At 42.4% G+C, this 26,005-nt stretch overlaps 1 protein-coding gene across 1 annotated transcript in view; it reads right to left on the bottom strand.

The window, feature by feature from the left end:
• Positions 1–26,005, bottom strand: part of LOC141271558 (uncharacterized) — a 59,658-nt gene that overhangs the window by 8,238 nt on the left and 25,415 nt on the right. The window contains exon 6 of the mRNA XM_073681608.1: positions 18,559–18,670. Coding sequence (XP_073537709.1) covers positions 18,559–18,670 — 112 coding nt within the window. The remainder of the gene's footprint in view (positions 1–18,558; positions 18,671–26,005) is intronic.

Raw genomic sequence — 26,005 nt, 5'->3', positions numbered from 1 at the left:
TACTTGAGTTTGCATCGGGTACGAACCATGTATCGTGGGTGCTCGCGTGACATGCTCGAGTCCCCGCCCCGCATGTTTCACGGTTGTTAGACACCCAAAGAAAAAAACATGCGGGGATCGCTTGTGCATGGCAGGCAATCCCCGCGTGTTTTTTTGGGCTGTGTAACAGCCGCAAAACATATGGGGCGGAGACTCGAGCATGTCACTTGAGCACCCGCGATATTCGGTGCATACCCGAACACCCGATGTAAACTCAAGTAGCAAGCACTTACGCTCAACACTAGTTTCCATATCGTCATCATTTTTTTCTCTTTACTGTTGAAAAAATTCCAACCCCAACCCTAGCGTTTATTTTTTACGCCGTTCCTCGTGCGGTATAAGTGATTAGACGACTTTATTCTGAGGATCGGTGCGACTACAGCGATACCAGATTCATATTGGGTTTTTACGTTTGGCAGCTGTCACACACTAAAAGACACTTTTTTTTTTTGCAAAGACTAATTTTTGCAATCATTTTTCCATATTTTGGCCGACAGTCACGTAAGGGCTTGCTTTTTGCGGGACAAGTTGACATTTTTATTGGTACCATTTTCGGGCAAATGACATTTTTTGATCGCTTTCTATTCTGATTTTTGGGAGCCAGAATAAACAAAAACCAACAATTCAGGAATTGCTTTTTTTATGCCGTTCCGTATGTGGTAAAATTGATAAGGCAGCTTTATTCTTTGGGTCCGTACGTTTACAGAGATACATTTTTTTTATGTTTTGGAGCTTTTACACAAAAACTATTTTATATAAAAAAAATTTTTAGCATCACTATTTTGTGAACTATAACTTTATTTTTCGGCTGATGGAGCTGTATGGCGGCTTGTTTTTTGCGGGACAAGATGACGTTTTCATCGGTACCATTTTTATTTACATTCGGCTTTTTGATCGTGTTTTATTACATTTTTTGATTGGCGTTATGATGATAAAGCATTGTTTTTTGCTTCGTTTTTTTAAATTTTTTTTACCGTGTTTAATAAAGGGGTTAACTAGTGGGACAGTTCCGGAAGCGGCGATACCAAATGTGTGTACTTTGGTTTTGTTTTTTCAGAATAATATTTATTTATGGGTACAGTATATTTTTATTTTTTTTGGGATTATTTTTTCATTTATTTTTTTTTCTTCACTTTCTTTTAGTTTTATACTTTGTCCCACTATGGGACTTTCATTTTTTGCAGACTGATCGCTTGTATAGCATAGGGATGCAGCAGCATCGTTGTGCTATGCAGGCTGTCAGCTCTGCATTGGCACAAGTTAGATAGATCGTGCACGATCTATCTAACTTCCTGATGCCTGGTGACCCGGATGTTGTTATGACAATATCGGGTCACCATGGCAACGATCGGGACCCCGCGCACACAGTGCGGGGTCTCCGATCCAAGGTAAGAGGGGCTCTCTTACCTCTGCCTGCTCCCGCAATGCTGCGATCACTTTATATAACACCACAACAGCTGCAGCTCTCAATTCAGTCACCCCCTCACACATACCATAGCTCGCCCACTCAACAGGCAACCCTGGCACACCAACCTGACTTAAGAAGTGTGAAGGGCCTCCAGGGTTGCTGAGCGGAAAGGGAAAAGGTCCCACTCCAACGAGCACTTCATCGCATTCAAACAGTCCCTCACTACCTTCAAGTCCACACTCACCACAGCAAAACAAACCTACTTCTCATCTCTCATATCCTCCCTGTCTCACAACCCTAAACAGCTATTCAAAACATTCAATTCTCTTTTCCGTCCCCCAGCACCTCCTCCCTCTCCTCTCATGTCAGCCAAAGACTTTTCCTCATTCTTCAAGCAAAAGATTGATACCATCAGACAAAGCTTTTGCCTAAAGTCCCCACAAACCCTCCTCATAACTACTCAACCATCCTCCTCCAAAACCAGCTTCTCCACCATTATGGACGATCAACTCTCCTCTTTACTTTCCAAATCACACCTCAATATCTGCAAACTTGACCCAATCCTGTCCCACCTCATCCCTAACCTCACCACAGTCTGCATCCCAACCCTAACCCACCTTTTCAACCTGTCACTAACAACTGGTGTCTTTCCTCATGCTTCAAGCATGCCTCGATCACACCCATCCTCAAAAAGCCATTCCTTGACCCATCCTCTCTGTCTAGTTATCGCCCCATATCACTCCGCCCTTAAGCCTCCAAACTACTGGAACAACATGTCCATTCTGAACTGTCCTCCCACCTCTCCTTCTGCTCCCTCTTTGACCGCCTCCAATGTGGCTTCCGACCGCATCACTCCACTGAAACTGCCCTGACTAAAGTCAGCAATGACCTATTAACTGCCAAATCCAAGCGACACTACTCTGTCCTTCTCCTCCTGGACCTGTTACCTGCCTCTGACACAGTAGACCATTCCCTCTTACTACAGACTCTGTCTTCTCTTGGCATCAAAGACTTGGCCCTATCTTGGATCTCCTCATATTTAACAGACAGACGTTCAGTGTCTCCCACTCACACACCACCTCCTATCTGTCGGTGTCCCCCAAGGTTCAGTCCTAGGACCCCTGCTCTTCTCCATCTATACCTTCGGCCTGGGACAGCTCATAGAGTCCCATGGCTTTGAGTATCACCTCTATGCTGATGACACACAGATCTACCTCTCTGGACCCAATATCTCCTCCCTACTAACCAAAATCCCACAATGTCTGTCCGCTATCTCAAACTTCTTCGCTGACAGATTTCTAAAACTTAACATGGACAAAACAGAATTCATCATCTTTCCATCGTCTCACTCAACCCCCCCAACTGACCTATCCATCAAAGTCAATGGCTGCCCACTCTCCCCAGTCCTGCAAGCTCGCTGAATCGGGGTAACCATGAACTCTTAACCTCTCCTTTAAACCACATATCCAAGCCCTTTCCACTTTCTGCAGACTTCAACTCAAAAATATCTCCTGGATCCGCAAATTCCTCAACCACGAATCTGGAAAAACACTAGTGCACGCCCTCATCATCTCCCTCCTCGACTACTGCAACCTCTAGCTCTTTGGCCTCCCTTCTACCACTCTCGCACCCCTCCAATCTATCCTAAACTCTGCTGCCCGACTAATCCACCTTTCCCCCCGGAATTCCCCGGCCTCTCCTCTCAGGTCAATCCCTTCCCTGGCTCCCCATTGCCTAGAGACTCCAGTTCAAAACCCTAACCATGGCATATAAATCCATCCACAACCTGTCTCCTCCATATATCTTTGACCTAGTCTCCCAGTACTTACCTGAACGCAACCTCTGATCCTCACAAGATCTCCTTCACTACTCTCCTTATCTCCTCTTCCCACAACCGTATACAAGATTTCTCCCGTTCATCCCCCCTACTCTGGAACTCTCTACCTCAACACACCAGACTCTTGCCTACCGTGAAACCTTCAAAAGGAAGGAACCTGAAGATCCCACCTCTTCTGACAAGCCTACAACCGGCAGTAACCTTTGCTCACCATTCGCTGCACGACCAGCTCTACCCTCACCTACTTTATCCTCACCCATCCCCTGTAGATTGTGAACCCTCGCGGGCAGGGTCCTCGTTCCTCCTGTATCAGTCGCCGACTTGTATTGTTCAAAACTAATTGTAATTGTTTGTGCTATGTATATCCCTTTTACATGTAAAGCAACATGGAATAAATGGCGCTAGAATAATAAATAATAATATGTACCTATTAAGGCCCAGGTCACAGGTACATATTATTACGCCCCTCGTCAAAAAGGGGTTAAATGTGCACCGGGAGTTGTGTAGCATTCATCATCCGGTTCCAAAGGGCATTGTTCACAATGAACCAGTCATCATTGTGGGATATGTCCATAGGATATCCACTTCTCTGCCATATTTCTGTGACTCTTCCAGTCTGTCTGTATCTCTGTTGCAACCTGCTGATGACACTCTGACACTCTAAGCTCAGTGGCCACTTCCGTCTGAGAACAACCTGTTTGAAGCCTCTTAATGGCGAGGTACTGTTGATCAATTGTTAGGTATCGTCTTGGTCTCATGATGTCAAAATATGAACAGGATGATGAGGGGGGACTGTTTAAATACCAATTCTAATTAAACCCCGAAATGTATTGCCCGATTAAATCAAACACCTGTTGTGAATTTTGCCATTAAGTTCCTTGTTGTAGAATATCAAGTTGAGTAAAACGTACTGAAACACTGAAAAGTTGGATATGTGCATTCAAAAGTTTATAGACGGTCACATTAAGTTCACCTGAAAAGGTTAGAGTGCATTTTAGGATCATCCTGAAAGTTTCACCCGAAAGACAAAGATCCCTAACTTTTTGTGAGCAGTGTACATATACAGTACAGACCAAAAGTTTGGACACACCTTCTCATTTAAAGATTTTTCTGTATTTTCATGACTATGAAAATTGTACATTCACACTGAAGGCATCAAAACTATGAATTACCACATGTGGAATTATATACTTAACAAAAAAGTGTGAAACAACTGAAAATATGTCTTATATTCTAGGTTCTTCAAAGTAGCCACCTTTTGCTTTGATGACTGCTTTGCACACTCTTGGCATTCTCTTGATGAGCTTCAAGAGGGAGTCACCGGAAATGGTCTTCCAACAATCTTGAAGGAGTTCCCAGAGATGCTTAGCACTTTTTGGCCCTTTTGCCTTCACTCTGCGGTCCAGCTCACCCCAAACCATCTCGATCGGGTTCAGGTCTGGTGACTGTGGAGGCCAGGTCATCTGGCATAGCACCCCATCACTCTCCTTCTTGGTCAAATAGCCCTTACACAGCCTGGAGGTGTGTTTGGGGTCATTGTCCTGTTGAAAAATAAATGATTGTCCAACTAAACGCAAACCGGATGGAATAGCATGCCGCTGCAAGATGCCGTGGTAGCCATGCTGGTTCAGTATGCCTTCAATTTTGAATAAATTCCCAACAGTGTCACCAGCAAAGCACCCCACACCATCACACCTCTTCCTCCATGCTTCACGGATGGAACCAGGCATGTAGAGTCCATCCGTTCACCTTTTCTGCGTCGCACAAAGACACGGTGGTTGGAACCAAAGATCTCAAATTTGGACTCCTCAGACCAAAGCACAGATTTCCACTGGTCTAATGTCCATTCCTTGTGTTCTTTAGCCCAAACAAGTCTCTTCTGCTTGTTGCCTGTCCTTAGCAGTGGTTTCCTAGCAGCTATTTTACCATGAAGGCCGGCTGCACAAAGTCTCCTCTTAACTGTTGTTGAAGAGATGTGTCTGCTGCTAGAACTCTGTGTGGTGTTGACCTGGTCTCTAATCTGAGCTGCTGTTAACCTGTGATTTCTGAGGCTGGTGACTCGGATAAACTTATCCTCAGAAGCAGAGGTGACTCTTGGTCTTCCTTTCCCCTGGGGCGGTCCTCATGTGAGCCAGTTTCTTTGTAGCGCTTGATGGTTTTTGCAACTGCACTTGGGGACACATTCGATGTTTTCCCAATTTTTCGCACTGACTGACCTTCATTTCTTAAAGTAATGATGGCCACTCGTTTTTCTTTACTTAGCTTTTTTTTTCTTGCCATAATACAAATTCTAGCAGTCTGTTCAGTAGGACTATCAGCTGTGCATCCACCAGACTTCTGCACAACACAACTGATGGTCCCAACCCCATTTATAAGGCAAGAAATCCCACTTATTAAACCTGACAGGGCACACCTGTGAATTGAAAACCATTTCCGGTGACTACCTCTTGAAGCTCATCAAGAGAATGCCAAGAGTGTGCAAAGCAGTCAACAAAGCAAAAGGTGGCTACTTTGAAGAACCTAGAATATAAGACATATTTTCAGTTGTTTCACACTTTTTTGTTAAGTATATAATTCCACATGTGTTAATTCATAGTTTTGATGCCTTCAGTGTGAATGTACAATTTTCATAGTCATGAAAATATAGAAAAATCTTTAAATGAGAAGGTGTGTCCAAACTTTTGGTCTGAACTGTACACATTTGCAATTACACTAGCATTTTGATTATAATGCCGTGTCATTGTGGCACAAATAACATATGCTTTCCTCTTGCTGATTTTTGCACTTGCATTTGCACCTTGTTTATTATGCTTTGGATATGTCTGCATATAGAAATCCTATTTCACTTCTGGGATCTGTAATATATTGTCTGTACCCCCCTTTTTGGAGGCCTATTGCCCTATGTTTTTAAATATTTCTTGTTTTTATGCATGAATATTAATAAAATTATATTTTAATTTATCAAGCTGGAATCTTTTTTTATCTGACCGCACTTCAATTTGCTGTAACAGATACAGGTTGTGAATCTATGGGGAAGATGTTATCTAGAAGATAACTCCGCCTCCAGAGCCTATTTTAAATAAAAGGGGGAGTTACCAGTGTGAGACATGTAACTAATGCAGAACAGGAGAAACGAAATTTGTCTTTTTGCAAACACATTTTTTGCAGCTCTCCGAGCTCTGCTTTCTATAACAATATTGCAACCCTGTCTGCCTGTGAGAGGGAGGCTGAAGCTGCAGATATGTTAGATATAATCACACACAGCTCTGCAGTGAGATAAGGAGAGCAGAGAGGGGCCATTACACATCATACTGGTAACTCCCCCTTCATGTAAAATTAGCTCTGCAGGCGGAGTTATCTTCCAGGCAATGTCCCCCCCATAGCCTGGAAGAGGTCATTTACATAAAGTGATAAGAGATGATTTATCAAAAAGGCATCTGATATGAGGCATACAAGTATAACTTTTTTGTTCAGCAGTCTATAACCTGTATGCACATATTAATAGTTTAGGTAGGTCAACTGTAGTGAAAGATTTCCTTTGAGGCTAACTAAGGCAGCTAAGTGCTGCTTGAGTATTCAGGAAAAAACCCACTCGGCTACCACATGCTTTTCCAGAAGTCAACCCCATCTGGCTGTCTAATTATCTTCCCAGCAATTCCTGACTGCAATCCTGCTACCTGCTACTACGGCCATGCTCATTCCAGTTAATCCTGATGCTATTGCACTCTCAGCTCTGCTGTGTCAATGACATGGTAACAAACTAGTCACGGCTTTCAAGGTACCAAATTATCAACTCTTCTCAGCTACTCCTGACTGTAACCAGCAACTACTATTAAGCTCAGTCTAGTTTCTTCTGGTACTCTCAGCTCTGTTGTGCTAAGTTACAGGTTAACAAACTTGTCAATGCTATTAATGTACCTGATAATTTTTTCTGTTATTCCGGTGCTATTGCACACTACAACTCTGCTATTTCTGTGTGTAACTGCACTACTGCTAGCAATATCCCAGTTTGCCAACACATCTCTGCTGTTCTTGTACTACATACACATTTGGCTCAGCTACATATAGAGCTTTGAGCTATGTTTGCCCATCTGCTGTCCTCCATACCCTGCTGTACTAGCCCTCATTGGTCCACATGCTATTACACAAGTCCAGCTCCGCTGCATCATTGCCTCCTGTCCGTGGTGCTCAACCTGAGCTACGGCTTAGAGGATCCACCTTACCTGGTGAGCCAACTACAAGAATTCTTGGGACAGTTCACCCATCTCTACCAGAGTTCTACACAGGGCCTTATCCAGGTTTTTTTTTTTAAATAGCAGGCAGCTAATCCAGTTGCCAAATTATTTTAGCCATCCATGAACTCCACTTGTTTTAAATTTGAGGAGCAAAAACCTCCAACGTGTGAAAGTAGGTTCCCCTGTTAGTAACTGGTTATGTTTTATGCTGCAGAAACTAAGATGTTTATACAGACAAGATTCTGGGCCCTAAAGTTTGCTAGAATTTGGCTTAGGGCAAACTGGAATGCAGGGTCAAAAAAAGTTGTTTCCCTTTAAAGGGTTTTTCCACGAATAACAGTTATCACCCATCCACAGATCACCTATCCATCAAATTCCTGGCGGTCCCACTGCTGAGACCCACAATATCATTAAATGGAGGGTCCCAGCCTCATTTCATCGACATGAGTGATGTTGCTCATCAATGACTACAGAACTGACGGACAGAGTTGTACTCACCTGTCTATTTGCATCAGTCTCAATAACATCGAATAAGTCAACACTGCATAAACTCATCACTGACATATTCGGCTGCTGGAACCCATAAAAAAAAACCCTACCATGCAAAAATACCATGCAGTTTGCAACAACTGTGATTTTCACCTCTTTTGTTTTCCTGGACTTTGAAATAGGTCAAGATAATATCAACAGACTGTCTACCCAATACACTTCCCAGCTGACACCCAGCAGCAGAGCCAAATCCAATACTGGTCATTTAAACCCTTAAACTTTTATGGTCATGGTCCATGGAGACAAAAACATTTTGTGTGTGTGTGTGTGTGTGTGTGTGTGTGTGTGTGTGTGTGTGTGTGTGTGTGTGTGTGTGGGGGGGGGGGGGGGTTAAAATCTAAAATGCTACATATTTAATATCACAGTAATTGTGACAAACTGCTGAATAAAGTTAACATAGTTACACTGCAATGAATGCTGAAGAAATGGTAGATTTGGTGTAGATAGCACCACTTCAAACCATGGGCAGTATGCATCACAGCCATGTATGTCTGACTCTGAACCACTGCAGGATTTAAGAGAAAAACATTTAACTTTTACTAACCGGCGAGGATCAGCTATTAAACGTGCGTGTATAGGCACAGACCTACCAATCGCGATCAGCAGGCGGGGAGAAGCCGCCAAGGACCAACCTGTTCCGACTAGTTTGCAGTGCAGCTCGGTCCCCGCTGGCTATGAAACTATGTTTTTCTCTGAAGATCTGCAACTTTTCAGAACCAAAACATATCTGACTGAGATTGTTGCCCATTGATTGGGCAGCATGCATCGGATGTCAGGTTCACTTTAAAGGCTATGGACACCTTTGACATGAAAAAAAAAAAAAAATTTAGATTGCCCTAAGTTTCAGTTTGCAATCTTCATTCCTCGACTCATTTTCCAAGCACCGATATGCAAGTTGCAGCAGCTCCTAGTCTCAGACCATTACATTACATACTGCATGTTGTCTTCACGAGGTGTCGTGTATCAGTAGTGATTCCCATACAATTCCTTCATGCTCTTTACTCCTTAGAGCACATTTTCTCTGCTGTCCGAGAACAGACATTTTTTATCCTCTTCATACTCTAACCTGCGGTGTTCAACCCCCCCATGGGCAGCAGGTTGGCCATCACCGCTCTGAAGTGTATCAATTCTTCTATTGGTTTTCTTATAATTATTGAAATAATTAATTTGTAAAAAACGACAATATGCAAGCTGATATATTTTTCCTTTAACTGACAAGGACATTAGTTATTACATTACTGAAAAAGTTATTCTAATTTTTATTTATGCAAAGTCAAACAATTTTCTAATACAAAACAAAGAACCTCCTAAAAAAATAAAATTAAATAAAATCACATTTAACTAATACTTAAAGGGGTTTTCTGGTTTCATAAAAAAATTGAAAAAAAAACTGAGCCAAGGGTGCTCATTAGTGATGAGCGAACATGCTCCGATACGGTGTTATTTGAGCATGCTCGGGTGTTATCCAAGTATCTTGGGCGTGCTCTGATAATATGTATGTTTGCTAGGCAATCCCCGCATGTGATGTGGCTGTCTACCGCCACAAAACATGCAGCCGCAGGGACTCGAACATATTATTTGGGCACTACAAGATACTTGGATAACATCAGAGCATGCTCAGATAACACAATGTCCGAGCACGTTCACTCATCACTAGTGCTTATGCTTTAAAAGGGGTTATCCAGGATTTTATTTTTTTTTGCTATGGGGCTAACTATCTGCTTCTTCTGCTACCTTTGACCTCATATCAACAGAACAGCTCTTTTTCTTCCTTTCTACTCTGTTGATGGGGTGTCACTGCAGACTTCATGCTGATTGACAACAGGCTCCCCCACTGTCTTAGGCCCCGTGCACATGTTGAGTATTTGGTTAGGTTTTTACTTTAGTATGTGTAAGCCAAAATCAGGAGTGGGTAACGTGTTTCTATTATACTTTTTCTCTGATTGTTCCACTCTTGGTTTTGGCTTACAAATATGGAGGTAAAATACTAACCAAATACTGAACATCCTGGTTTCCTTAAATGTTTCCTATGCTTCCCTCGTTTAGGGATTGTTACTGATTGTGCTTTCAGAATCTCATTTCTCAAAATTTCCCATTATTCCTGGACATTTCTGTCCAATGGATCCCTCATATCCTCTTTCTGAGTCCCTTAAAATCTCTGTCTTTCTGAATCCAACCTTGAAGTCTAGTTTTATAAAATTCTATGATAGCATGATTGCGGCCTCCTAGGGTCCCAGCCACCCTTACCCCCCTCAACCATTTTTCCCTGGAACATTTTTTCAGGCTGCGTGCCCACTATGCGTTTTTCAAGCGTTTTTGCTGCGGACTTTCCGCAGCGAAAACGCTTAAAAAAAGCTTGGTAATACATGCCCCATGGTCCCCAATGATGATCCGCATGTGCTGTGCACATCCTGCAGAAATTTCCGCTGCGGATTATCATTGCAGAAAAATCCACAGCATGTCCATTAATTTTGCGGACACGCAGCGTAATTGCCGCCATTAACTTGTATTGAAATGCTTGATATCCGCATGACTACATGTGCACAAGCGGATATCGCACTGTTCAATGTGCAGATGGTACCCGGGTCTGGAGAAGAGGAGACACATGCTAAAAAGGAAGAAAGAAATGTTTATCAAATGGAAAGAGGAAGGCATATCTAAAGAAGAATTTAATGCTGTCTGCAGGGCATGCAGGGCACGCATCAGATTAGCTAAAGCGGATAATGAATTAAGGCTTGCAAGAGATGTCAAAAGCAATAAGAAAGGATTTTGGGGGGTATGTTTAAAGTAAAAGAAAAGTCAAAAGATGCTATAGGATTTTTATAGGATAAAAATGGTAAAGTGGTAAAAAATGATGCTGAAAAGACCACACTTAAATTCCTATTTTGCATCTGTTTTCTCTTAGGAAGTAAAAGATAGTGAGGGAACACTTAGCTAACATAAATTAATTCAAGTCTCCAGGTCCTGATGAATTACATCCTAGGGTACTGAAGGAGATAGCAGAGGAAATTATTGAACAACTCTCCATAATCTTTGAAAATTCTTGGAGAACAGGAGAAGTCCCAGAAGACTGGATAATAGAGAATGTTGTCCATATCTTCAAAAAGGGAAAGAAGGTGGACCCAAGGAACTATAGGCCAGTGAGCCTTACTTCTATACCAGGAAAGATCTTTGAACAAATTATTAAACAACATGTATGCAAGTAACTTTATGAGAACTGAGTGATTAACCAGAGCCAGCATGGGTTTGTAACTAATAAGTCATGTCAGACTAACAATTTCCTTCTATGACAGAATCATTGACTGGGTGGATCAAGAAAAAGCAGTAGATATAGTATATCTTGACTTCACCAAAGCATTTGACAAAGTATCTCAAACCATCCTTATTGAAAAAATTATCAACTATGGAATGGACAAGGCAACTGTTAGGTGAATTCATAACTGGCTTAGAGACCAAACCCAAAGAGTCGTCATAAATGGCTGCACATCCAGTTGGAGAAATGTCTCAAGTGGGGTACCACAAGGCACTGTCCTGGGCCCTGTGTTGTTAAAAATCTTTATCAATGGTTTAGATTTAGGAATTGAGTGTAAACTGATTACATTTGCTGATAACACAAAGCTAAGAGGGATAGCTAATACTAGAGAAGAGAGAGAGGATTCAAAAAGATCTAAACAAACTTGAACTGTGGGCAGCAACTAACAGTATGGTTTTTTAACCGGTTCAGGACCGCCCACTGTACATAAACGTTGGCGCTGCCTGGGCTCTGTGCAGCGCCGACGTTTAAAAACGGTGGGTGGTCCCGCAGCGCTCAGGACCCCCAGGGTCCTGCTAGCGCTGCGGTACCGGTTCAGAGCGATAGCTCTGACATGTGGCATCATGGGGACCTGATTGGATCAGGTCCCCATGATGTTAACCTGTTCCTATCTTCTAGATGCCGCGATCCATAGCGATCGCGGCATTTAAAAGATAGGGACAGCCGGTGGTCGGCGATCGGGACCCCCCACATACCTGTCAGCGGCGGGGATCCCGGTGCTGTGACCTCTGACATCATCGAGACCTGATTGGCTCAGGTCTCGATGATGTCAGCGTCACACCAGCCAATCAGAGAGATCACCAGGGAAGTTTGTTTTAGCAACAAACTTTCCCGGGCGATCTGCCTGATAAATGCAGTTTCTCCTCCGATCTCAGTGAGAGAGCAGAGGAGAAACAGTGTGACAAGAGCTGTCAGCCTTGCCACTGTGAAAGTAAAAAAAAAAATAAATAAAAAAGAAAGTAAGAGTTAGGGTTAGTGAGTCTGTCAGATCAGTCCAGTCAGATCTGTCAGTCAGATCAGTCCAGTCAGATCTGTCAGTCAGTCAGTCCGTCCTGTCAGATCTGTCAGTCAGTCAGTCCTGTCAGATCTGTCAGTCAGTCAGTCCTGTCAGATCTGTCAGTCAGTCAGTCCTGTCAAATCTGTCAGTCCTGTCAGTCAGTCAGTCCTGTCAGTCAGTCAGTCCTGTCAGTCAGTCAGTCAGTCCTGTCAGTCAGTCAGTCCTGTCAGTCAGTCAGTCAGTCCTGTCAGTCAGTCAGTCCTGTCAGTCAGTCAGTCAGTCCTGTCAGTCAGTCAGTCCTGTCAGTCAGTCAGTCAGTCCTGTCAGTCAGTCAGTCCTGTCAGTCAGTCAGTCCTGTCAGTCAGTCAGTCCTGTCAGTCAGTCAGTCCTGTCAGTCAGTCAGTCCTGTCAGTCCTGTCAGTCAGTCAGTCCTGTCAGATCTGTCAGTAAGTCAGTCCTGTCACATCAGTCGGTCAGTCCGGTCACATCAGTCGGTCAGTCCTGTCACATCAGTCCGGTCAGTCCTGTCACATCAGTCCGGTCAGTCCTGTCACATCAGTCCGGTCAGTCCTGTCACATCAGTCCGGTCAGTCCTGTCACATCAGTCCGGTCAGTCCTGTCACATCAGTCCGGTCAGTCCTGTCACATCAGTCCGGTCAGTCCTGTCACATCAGTCCGGTCAGTCCTGTCACATCAGTCCGGTCAGTCCTGTCACATCAGTCCGGTCAGTCCTGTCACATCAGTCCGGTCAGTCCTGTCACATCAGTCCGGTCAGTCCTGTCACATCAGTCCGGTCAGTCCAGTCCGGTCCCGTCCTTTCAGTCCGGTCCGTTCAGTCCAGTCAAAAAATATAAAAATAAAATGGCCCGTCAGACTTATACCGCAGAGGAGGTGTATGCCCTGCTGTGTTCTGACACTGATGACAGCGCAATCTCAGATGGAGATATGGATTTTGAGGGCTTTAGTAGCGGCGACACTGAGAGCCCAGAAATGAGCAGTGATTCTGTTCCATCCTCAAGCCCAAGGACCAGTACAGCAATAGGGGCAAATAGCGCTACTGGAGAAACGTCTCCAAATTAGGGAACACTGCCCAGTACAAGCGCTGTCCCTGCTACTAGTGAATTGGCGCACCCCAGTGTACAAGGGGCGTTGCCACATGATCTAGCATTTCCCAGATGGGAGGCTTCAGATTCGGCTGCTCCATTCAGCCCTGATTTCAACGCCATTCCTGGTATAAATGTGGAGGTGGAAGATTTTGGACCAATTCATTTTTTTAATTTGTTTTTTACAGACAGCTTGCTAGAGCATATTGTCGTGCAAACAAATTTATACGCGTCCCAATTCATAAGCCAGAATCCCCGATCTTACTATGCTAGGGCAAATTTATGGACACCAACTAATGTCCCGGAAATAAAAAAATTTTTAGGACTTACATTTGCCATGGGGCTTGTTAAAAAACCGAGCATTCGATCCTACTGGTCCAACCACCCTGTTCAAGCCATCCCTATGTTTTCAGTCATTCTGCCTAGGACCCGTTATGAAATGCTCATGCGGTTTTGGCATTTTAACGACAATAGTCAATGCCTGCCCAGAAATGCCCCAGAACATGACAGGTTATATAAAATTAGACCCATCATTGAAAATTTGTCAGAAAAATTCTTAAGCCTCTACACCCCAACACAAAATATTTCTATAGACGAGTCCCTTGTAAAATTCAAAGGAAGACTGCACCTCAAGCAATTTATCCCATCTAAAAGGGCAAGGTTTGGAATAAAGCTCTATAAAATGTGCGAAAGTTCAACCGGATACACATCCGCTTTTCGCATATATGAGGGGAAAGAGCCAACTAAACCCACCAGGATGCCCTACTTATCTGGGGACATCTGGAAAAATTGTTTGGGAGCTGATAAGTCCATTTTTTCAAAAAGGCTACAATCTATATGTGGACAATTATTACACCAGCATACCCCTATTTAAAAGTCTGGTTGAACACAACATCGGGGCTTGTGGGACCATCCGTAAAAACCGTCAGGGGTTTCCACAACCATTGGTCAACCAAAAGTTTCAAAAGGGGCAGTCAGGGGCTGTACGCAACGGAGAGCTGCTTGCCCTGAAATATAGGGATAAGAGGGATATTTTTGTCCTCAGCTCGATCCACACAGATGCCACAAGGGCCACTGTAGAACTAGGATCCACCACTCCGAAGCAAAAACCTGTGTCAGTCATTGACTACAACAAACACATGGGGGGTGTGGACCTTGCAGACCAGGTTCTACAGCCATACCAGGTATCAAGAAAGTCCTATACCTGGTATAAAAAGTTGGTTATTTATTTGTTTCAGGTGGCCACATACAATTCTTTTGTGTTGTACAAAAAAGCAGGAAATTCAGATCCTTTTCTTGATTATCAAGAAAAGGTAATTGAAAATCTTGTCTTTCAAAGTGTTAGCCCCGCTCATCCATTAGAATCTGAGGATGTGAAAAGACTCACTGAGCGACATTTTATTGCACTTATTCCAGCAACGGAAGCAAGAAGGAACCCCCAGAAAAGATGTCGTGTATGTACTAAGAGAGGAATGAGGCGTGATAACCGCTACTATTGCCCACAATGCCCATCATTGCCAGCCTTATGCGTCACTGACTGCTTTAAAATCTTCCACACAGAACCACGTTTTTAAACTGTAAAAATGTATCCCAATTTGTCATTCAAACATTTGGTTCATTTAGTGAATGACACATTCGAGTAGAGCTCACTTAATTTCCAGGGGGGGTTCTCCAGAATCTAAACCTTCCATTGCGTGCTTGTTTCTGGAAATCATCCATTGAGTTAAAATGGTCACTAAACCCATAGATGAATTCCCAGAGGGGTTTCATTTCCAAAATGGGGTCACTTCAGGGGGGATTCTTTAGCTCTGGTACTCTGAAAAGTGCCAGAACAGCATAATCCCCCCTGAAGTGACCCCATTATAGGAATGACACCTCTGTGGGAATTCATCTATGGGTTTAGTGACCATTTACCTATCTACTTATTTTCCCACCACTAGATTAATTTATACAGAGGAGTAGATTGTAAAATTCGGTCACTTGTTGTGGGTTTCCTCTGTTTAGGCACCTCAGGGGCTCTCCAAATGCAACATGGCGTCCGCTATCCATTCCAGTCAAATTTCCATTCCAAAAGTCAAATGGCGCTCCTTACCTTCCAAGCCATGCCGTGCGCCCAAACAGTGGCTTTGCACCACATATGGGGTATCAGCGTGCTCAGGAGAAATTGCACAACACATTTTGGGGTCCATTTTTTCTGGCTGCCCTTGTGAAAATTAAAAATTTGAGGCTAAAGTAGCAGTTTTGTGTTAAAAATGTGTTTTTTTATTTTCACACTTCAACATTATAAAATTCTGTGAAGCCCCTGGGGGTTCAAGGTGCTCACCACACATCTAGATAAGTTCCTTGAGGGGTCTAGTTTCCAAAATGGGGTCACTTGTTGGGGGTTTCCTCTGTTTAGGCACCTCAGGGGCTCTCCAAATGCAACATGGCGTCCGCTATCCATTCCAGTCAAATTTCCATTCCAAAAGTCAAATGGCGCTCCTTACCTTCCAAGCCATGCCGTGCGCCCAAACAGTGGCTTTGCACCACATATGGGGTATCAGCGTGCTCAGGAGAAATTGCACAACACATTTTGGGGTCCATTTTTTCTGGCTGCCCTTGTGAAAATTTAAAATTTGAGGCTAAAGTAGCAGTTTTGTGTTAAAAATGTGTTTTTTTATTTTCACACTTCAACATTATAAAATTCTGTGAAGCCCCTGGGGGTTCAAGGTGCTCACCACACATCTAGATAAGTTCCTTGAGGGGTCTAGTTTCCAAAATGGGGTCACTTGTTGGGGGTTTCCTTTGTTTAGACACCTCTGGGGCTCTCCAAATGCAACATGGCGTCCGCTATCCATTCCAGTCAAATTTCCATTCCAAAAGTCAAATGGCGCTCCTTACCTTCCAAGCCATGCCGTGCACCCAAACAGTGGCTTTGCACCACATATGGGGTATCAGCGTGCTCAGGAGAAATTACACAACACATTTTGGGGTCCATTTTTTCTGGCTGCCCTTGTGAAAATTTAAAATTTGAGGTTAAAGTAGCAGTTTTGTGAAAAAAAGTTAAATGTTCATTGTTTTCTTCCACATTCCAAAAATTCCTGTGAAGCACCTGAAGGGTTAATAAACTTCTTGAATGTGGTTTTGAGCACCTTGAGGGGTGCAGTTTTTAGAATGGCATCACTTTTGGGTATTTTCTGTCATAAAGGCTCCTCAAAGTCACTTCAAATAAGATGTGGTCCCTAAAAAAAATGTTTTTGTAAATTTTGTTGTAAAAATGAGAAATCGCTGGTCAACTTTTAACCCTTACAGCTTCCTAACAAAAAAACATTTTGGTTCCAAAATTGTGCTGATGTGAAGTAGACATGTGGGCAATGTTATTTATTAACTATTTTGTGTGACATATCTCTCTGATTAAAGGGCATGAAAATTCAAAGTTTGAAAATTGCAAAATTTTCGCCAAATTTCTGATTTTTTCACAATCAAACGCAAGTGATATCAAAGAAATTTTACCACTATCATGAAGTACAATATGTCACAAAAAAACAATCTCAGAATCAGGGGGATCCGTTGAAGCGTTCCAGAGTAATTACCTCATAAAGTGACAGTGGTCAGAATTGAAAAAATTGGCCCGGTCACGAAGGCAAAAACAGGCTCTGGCGCGAAGTGATTAACAGGGAGAAATGCAAAGTCCTAGATCTGGGCAAGAAAAATGAAAAATGTATATACAGAATGGGTGGAATAGGGCTAAGCAACAGCACATGTGAAAATGACTTGGGTAAACTAATAGATCACAGACTGAATATGAGTCAACAGTGTGATGCAGCAGCAAAAAAGGCAACACAGTTCTGGGATGTATTAACAGAAGCATACAGTCTAGATCACGTGAAGTCATTACCGGTCTTTACTCCTCTTTGGTCAGACCTCATCTAGAAAACTGTGTCCAGTTCTGGGCACCACATTTTAAAAAAGACATGAAGAAACTGGAGCAAGTTCAGAGAAAAGCGACCAGAATGGTGACTGGTTTGCAAACAATGTCCTATGAGGAACGGTTAGAGGATTTAGGAATGTTTAGCTTGCAAAAGAGAAGATTGAGAGGAGACTTAATAGCAGTCTACAAATATCTCAAGGGTTATCACGCTGTAGCGGGATCAGCTTTATTCTCATTTGCACAAGGAAAGACTAGAAGCAATGGGATTAAACTGAAAGGGAGAAGATACAGATTAGTTATTAAAAAAAAGTTTTAAAAGTGAGCGTGATCAATGAGTGGACAGACTGCCACGAGACGTGGTGAGTTCTCCTTCAATGGAAGTCTTCAAACACTGGCTGGACAGACATCGGTCTGAGATGGTTTAGTGAATCCTGCATTGAGAAGGGGGCTGGACACCATGACCCTGAAGGTCCCTGCCAACTCTACCATTCTATGTTTCCTGTGCTGAGATAATCTTATAAATGTGCCCCTGCTGTGTACTGTATAATGGCCGTGTCTGACCGTGCAGGAACATGGTCTGATCATACCAAAGCTCCTGGGCAGGGAAGGAAGCAAAAGAGTATACAGACATTACAGCATGGATCACAGCTGATTCTTTCTTTGAGGTAAAATATTGTCTAAAAACAGGCAGGGAAACGTTTTTTACTTAAAACAAGAATCAGCTGTGATCCCCTGCTGTAATACTTCTATACTCTTGCTTCCTCCCCTGGCCAGGAGATGTGGTATGATGAGACACTGTCAGACACAGCCATTACACAGTACACAGCAGGGGAACATGTATAAGAATCTCAGCACAGGAACATTTTATTTAACACATCCAATTGTGGAATTTATTTGTATTCCAAGATCTGTTGATTAAAATGTACTTTTGTTTGTGGCACAACCCCTTTAAGCCTGATAAGTGGTTGTGTGCACACAAACCATCCAGGTGAGCGCAATCGTGCATATCCTTCTATATTGTTACCCAGATAAGACCCTATTTGCACTTTGTCTTCTCTCCAGTTTCTCACTCTTGGATCTTTACTACAGGCAAACACATTTCAGAAGATGTCAAACAAGGTTGTGGAGCAGCCTGAACATGGAAAATAGGCAGCAGTTACCACTCACCTGCAATGACATCTACGCGAACATCCTCCTCTTTACACGGACAATCACCCATCACATACGTCTCTTCATCACTCGCTGAAGACTCTACTTTAATGTCAAACAGCTCTTCAGCCTAATGTCATGTGAACAAATAGTGCAAAATTCAGAAAATGAAGTCGTATACTGGCAATATAGTGTCACCTACTAAGACTGCAACAAGAACATTTGGAAACCGGTAACAAACATAACAGCACAAAGTTGAGTAAATTATGAATGACAATTCCCTGCAATAACTCTAATGTAGATAAAGGGAATGCAGAACTTACAATTATTTTTTTTTTTCACTAATTAGAACCATATACTGACATTTTTTTTATAACCCATATACAGTACAGACCAAAAGTTTGGACACACCTTCTCATTTAAAGACTTTTCTGTATTTTAATGACTATGAAAATTGTACATTCACACTGAAGGCATCAAAACTATGAATTACCACATGTGGAATTATATACTTAACAAAAAAGTGTGAAACAACTGAAAATATGTCTTATATTCTAGGTTCTTTAAAGTAGCCACCTTTTGCTTTGATGACTGCTTTGCACACTCTTGGCATTCTCTTGATGAGCTTCAAGAGGTAGTCACCGGAAATGGTTTTCACTTCACAGGTGTGCCCTGTCACGTTTAATAAGTGGGATTTATTGCCTTATAAATGGGGTTGGGACCATCAGTTGTGTTGTGCAGAAGTCTGGTGGATACACAGCTGATAGTCCTACTGAATAGACTGTTAGAATTTGTATTATGGCAAGAAAAAAGCAGCTAAGTAAAGAAAAACGAGTGGCCATCATTACTTTAAGAAATGAAGGTCAGTCAGTGCGAAAAATTGGGAAAACTTTGAAAGTGTCCCCAAGTGCAGTTGCAAAAACCATCAAGCGCTACAAAGAAACTGGCTCACATGAGGACCGCCCCAGGAAAGGAAGACCAAGAGTCACCTCTGCTTCTGAGGATAAGTTTATCTGAGTCACCACCCTCAGAAATCGCAGGTTACCAGCAGCTCAGATTAGAGACCAGGTCAATGCCACACAGAGTTCTAGCAGCAGACACATCTCTTCAACAACTGTTAAGAGGAGACTTTGTGCAGCAGGCCTTCATGGTAAAATAGCTGCTAGGAAACCACTGCTAAGGACAGGCAACAAGCAGAAGAGACTTGTTTGGGCTAAAGAACACAAGGAATGGACATTAGACCAGTGGAAATCTGTGCTTTGGTCTGAGGAGTCCAAATTTGAGATCTTTGGTTCCAACCACCGTGTCTTTGTGCGACGCAGAAAAGGTGAACGGATGGACTCTACATGCCTGGTTCCCACCGTGAAGCATGGAGGAGGAGGTGTGATGGTGTGGGGGTGCTTTGCTGGTGACACTGTTGGGGATTTATTCAAAATTTAAGGCATACTGAACCAGCATGGCTACCACAGCATCTTGCAGCGGTATGCTATTCCATCCGGTTTGCGTTTAGTTGGACCATCATTTATTTTTCAACAGGACAATGACCCCAAACACACCTCCAGGCTGTGTAAGGGCTATTTGACCAAGAAGGAGAGTAATGGGGTGCTACGCCAGATGACCTGGCCTCCACAGTCACCAGACCTGAACCCAATTGAGATGGTTTGGGGTGAGATGGACCGCAGAGTGAAGGCAAAAGGGCCAACAAGTGGTAAGCATCTCTGGGAACTCCTTCAAGAATGTTGGAAGACCATTTCCGGTGACTACCTCTTGAAGCTCATCAAGAGAATGCCAAGAGTGTGCAAAGCAGTCATCAAAGCAAAAGGTGGTTACTTTGAAGAACCTAGAATATAAGACATATTTTCAGTTGTTTCACACTTTTTTGTTAAGTATATAATTCCACATGTGTTAATTCATAGTTTTGATGCCTTCAGTGTGAATGTACAATTTTCAGTCATGAAAATACAGAAAAATCTTTAAATGAGAAGGTGTGTCCAAACTTTTGGTCTGTACTGCATATTTTTTAATCGTTTCCCTGATGAAGGACCAGTTCCGAAGCATGCGTCGGAGTGGGCGCCGCACTTGACTAGCTTGACACAGAAAGAGGCTCGGATATACTTACAGATAAGCCACGTTCACATTTTCAGTATTTGGTCAGCATTTTACATCAGTATTTGTGAGTCAAAATCAAGAGTGGAACAATCAGAGGAAAAGTATAATAGAAACACATGCACCACTTCTGCATTTTTTTGGGGGTTTACAAGTGCTGATGTGAAATACTGACCATGTGAATGTGGTCTAAGAGAGATAGTAACAGTTTTTAGCAGTGACTTCAGGTTACAAGATGGCGGAGAGGAACTGGTGCTGGAAACAGTAGAAGGCGGCCACAGGTAAGTATTTTACTACACACAGGGAACATACATTACTGATACCTATTTGGTGGTGAAATAAAAAAAAAACATCCCAAGCGATACGCTAAGTTTATTAAGGCAAACACTGAAGGTGTTTCAAGAATCTTTGAAACATGAGAAAGTTTATACTTCCTTTAAAATTCCAGGATTTTTCACCTACTACCACCACTGTAAAGCACTATATAGAACAATTTTGTAATATGCAAAGACAATCTTTTATTGCATGCCCTGGAATTGCCCAAAGCTTTGTATGATTATAGAGTCTCATCAGAGAGATCTACCAATTCTTAAACCGGCCACACAAATTAGATGGCTGTCAGCTGAACAATGCTTCGGCCGATCGTTCGGCCAACAGCCATCTTAGCTGACTGTTCCATACGCAGGAGCATTTGTTCAGCTGAACACGCTTGTATTCTCAATAAGAAAGCCGCCAAATGGCAAGTCGGCTGGTGGATTACCTCCAAGAGATCAATGCGATTGGCACTCTGATATCAAACATGAGCAATTGACAATTCACCTGACCTCAGTCAGCTGGCGCCCCCATACGCAGTAGACAGTCAGCCAAACCAGTCGATATCAGTCTAATGCGTATGGGGGCATTTAGTCCTTGCTATCTACAGATAAAAATTCACCTCTCAATACAAAGACCATATCACATGTTATTGCTGCACACTGCCCTAGTTTTCCACATCCTCATAAAATGGTTGAATTCATGTGAGTCGTACTATATGCAAATAGAGAAAAGAAGAATTTCATCACAAACTGCTGGACTGTAACTAAAACATAAATATATACAGTACAGACCAAAAGTTTGGACACACCTTCTCGTTTAAAGATTTTTCTGTATTTTCATGACTATGAAAATTGTACATTCACACTGAAGGCATCAAAACTATGATTTAACACATGTGGAATTATATACTTAACAAAAAAGTGTGAAACAACTGAAAATATGTCTTATATTCTAGGTTCTTTAAAGTAGCCACCTTTTGCTTTGATGACTGCTTTGCGCACTCTTGGCATTCTCTTGATGAGCTTCAAGAGGTAGTCACCGGAAATGGTTTTCACTTCACTGCTGTGCCCTGTCAGGTTTAATAAGTGGGATTTATTGCCTTATAAATGGGGTTGGGACCATCAGTTGTGTTGTGCAGAAGTCTGGTGGATATGCAGCTGACAGTCCTACTGAATAGACTGTTAGAATTTGCATTATGGCAAGAAAAAAGCAGCTAAGTAAAGAAAAACGAGCGGCCATCATTACTTTAAGAAATGAAGGTCAGTCAGTCCGAAAAATTGGGAAAACTTTGAAAGTGTCCCCAAGTGCAGTTGCAAAAACCATCAAGCGCTACAAAGAAACTGGCTCACATGAGAACCGCCCCAGGAAAGGAAGACCAAGAGTCACCTCTGCTTCTGAGGATAAGTTTATCCAAGTCACCAGCCTCAGAAATTGCAGGTTAACAGCAGCTCAGATTAGCGACCAGGTCAATGCCACACAGAGTTCCAGCAGCAGACACATCTCTTTAACAACTGTTAAGAGGAGACTTTGTGCAGCAGGCCTTCATGGTAAAATAGCTGCTATGAAACCACTGCTAAGGACAGGCAACAAGCAGAAGAGACTTGTTTGGGCTAAAGAACACAAGCAATAGACATTAGACCAGTGGAAATCTTTGCTTTGGTCTGATGAGTCCAAATTTGAGATCTTTGGTTCCAACCACCGTGTCTTTGTGCGATGCAGAAAAGGTGAACGGATGGACTCTACATGCCTGGTTCCCACCCTGAAGCATGGAGGAGGAGGTGTGATGGTGTGGGGGTGCTTTGCTGGTGACACTGTTGGGGATTTATTCAAAATTGAAGGCATACTGAACCAGCATGGCTATCCCAGCATCTTGCAGCGGCATGCTATTCCATCCAGTTTGCGTTTAGTTTGACTATCATTTATTTTTCAACATGAGAATGACCCCAAACACACCTCCAAGCTGCGTAAGGGCTATTTGACCAAGAAGGAGAGTGATGGGGTGCTACGCCAGATGACCTGGCCTCCACAGTCACCAGACCTGAACACAATCGAGATGGTTTGGGATGAACTGGACCGCAGAGTGAAGGCAAAAGGGCCAACAAATGCTAAGCATCTCTGGGAACTCCTTCAAGATTGTTGGAAGACCATTTCCGGTGACTACCTCTTGAAGCTCATCAAGAGTGTGCAAAGCAGTCATCAAAGCAAAAGGTGGGTACTTTGAAGAACCTAGAATATAAGACATATTTTCAGTTGTTTCACACTTTTTTGTTAAGTATATAATTCCACATGTGTTAATTCATAGTTTTGATGCCTTCAGTGTGAATGTACAATTTTCATAGTCATGAAAATATAGAAAAATCTTTAAACGAGAAGGTGTGTCTAAACTTTTGGTCTGTACTGTATATACACATCTATATAGGGGGTGGGACCATAAAAATGCTGCACGTCTTGCCATACATGTACAGTTGAGAAACACACCCCAAGTGTAATATTCTTCATTTTTCATGTATATGGACACAATATATGACTTTCATGCAAACCACAGATAAAGTGATTAAAGAGGACCACATTTTTCACGTTGAACTGGACACAAGATGGAATAGTAACTGCATATAAGTGGAATAAAACTTTTTTTTTCTTCAATTTCGCCTTTCCATTGCAGAGATATTAGCAATCAAAGTATTTGGCACATAATGAATTTACTTTATGCAAAGGGGTTTGTCTCACGAACAAGTACACTTTAATGAATAGATCTTGAAGTAAAAATATATTCTACAAATGTGTTAATAAAATGTTCCTGTGCTGAGATAATCTTATAAAATGTGCCTCTGCTGTGTACTGTGTAATGGCTGTATCTGACTGTGCAGGAACATGGTCTGATCATACCACATCTCCTGGACAGGGGAGGAAACAAAAGAGTATACAGACAGAACAGCATAGGATCACAGTTGTTGGTTTCTGTGAGGTAAAACATTTCACTGCCTGTTTAAAAAGTTGTTTTACCTCACAGAAAGAATCAGCTGTGACCCCCTGCTGTAATGTCTGTATACTCTTTTTTTCCTCCCCTGCCGAGGAGCTGTAGTATGATCAGACACAGCCATTACACAGTACACAGCAGGAGCACATGTATACGATTATCTCAGCACAGGAACATTTCTCTAACACATCCAATTGTGGAACTTGTTATTATTCTAAGATATAATAATGAAATGTACTTTGTTCATGGGAAAACCCCTTTAAGTCCAAGTGAGTGTTATTAGATACTAATCACTGGGGGCATGCAGTACTCCCTATACGAGTTGCTGTCTGATAACACCAACTTAAACTTCACAAAAGTTACCTCATTAGGCAGCAAATACTTTGATTGATAATATCTCCATCAGCCAGAAGTAAATGTTTATAAAGAGGCCCATCAATTTCTAAACCAAAACAGAAAAAAACCCTATAAAAATATCAATTTTATTATACACTCCCTGACAGAAGTTATGTCGCTTCTCCATGTTATGTAAATAAAAGCTTATAACCTGACGTTAAATTCATCCATTGGTTTTATAAATTACCCTTTTGAAAGCTGAAACCCTCCCAAATTTGGTTTAGGTTAAGAAAATAAATTGGCATCAGTGCTGAAATATTGATCATTTAATGAACACAGAATGGTCAGATTTTGGCAAGACAAAAGTTTTGTCGCCTGGTCATATAATGCACCCAATCCTAGTTTACATCCTCACCAGTGCTCAGTAAATGATCGATTAATGAGTGGGTGTGTATAAAAAGAAACCCAGCACCCCAGACCTTCACTTGAACTGCAACTTGAGCTCTGACAACAAGCCAAACATCCACCCTGCGACCAAAGCCTTCATTATCAAGAGGCTGAAGACCAGATCCACTGCAGAGGTGGCTGGCACCTTTAATGTGTCTCAGCGTCAAGTACAAAGAATTAAAAAGATATTTCAAGAGATTGGGGATGTGTTTGACAAGCCCAGGTCCGGCAGACCCCGCAAGACAACTGCTCAGGAGGAACGTTTGTTGGTTAGAAAATCCAAAGCAAGCCCCTCTTCCACTGCAGCAGAGCTCCAACAGGCCTGGTCACCTCAAGTCCCTGTGTCAACTACAACAGTTTGTAGGATTCTGTCTCGAAATGGCCTCCATGGTCGAATCAGTGCCCAGAAGCCAGCACTAAACAAAAGGCAAATAAAAAACTGTGTGGCATTTGCAAAGTCCCACAGCCTGCTAAACAGATGGACGCTGGAAAAGTGGCAGAAGGTGGATTTCTCTGATGAATCTTCAGTAGAATTACACCACAGCCGCCGCAAATACTGCAGGAGACCTACTGGAGCCCGTATGGATCCAAAATACACCCAGAAAACAGTTAAATTTGGTGGTGGAAAGATCATGGTCTGGGGTTACATTCAGTATGGGGGTGTGTGAAACATTTGCAAGGTGGAAGCCAATATCGATAGCCTAAAATATCAAGAAGTATTAGCTACCCATTACATTCCAAATCATAAAAGGGGTCAGATTCTGCAGCAGGATGGTGCTCCATCTCATACATCCATCTCTACAACAAAGTTCCTCCAGGCAAAAAAGATCAAGGTGCTCAAGGACTGGCCAGCCCAGTCACCAGACATGAACATCATTGAGCATGTTTGAGGTAGTATGAAAGAGGAAGCTTGGAAGACAAAACCAAAGAATCTAGATGAACTCTGGGAGGCATGTAAGACTGCATTCTCTGCTATTCCTGATGACTTCATTAATAAATTGTATGAATCATTGTTGAACCGCATGGATGCAGTCCTTCAAGCTCATGGAAGTCACACAAAATATTAAATATGACTCTAATAGCACCACAACTCCATTCACCAATGTTATGCAACATATATTTGTATTTTAAGATAATTATTTGTTTGAATATCACATTACTTTCTGTGGGCGACAAAACTTTTGTCTTGCCAAAATCTGACCATTCTGTGTTCAGTAAATGAACAATATTTCAGCATTGATGCCAATTTATTTTCTTAACCTAAAACAAATGTGGGAGGGTTTC

The sequence above is a fragment of the Phyllobates terribilis genome, unplaced genomic scaffold (assembly GCF_046119375.1).
Source record: "Phyllobates terribilis strain yellow unplaced genomic scaffold, ASM4611937v1 Scaffold_5__5_contigs__length_657084704, whole genome shotgun sequence".
Lineage (NCBI taxonomy): Eukaryota > Metazoa > Chordata > Amphibia > Anura > Dendrobatidae > Phyllobates > Phyllobates terribilis.
The sequence above is the reverse complement of the archived record's forward strand: the minus strand, read 5'-3'. Positions and strand labels throughout refer to the sequence as shown.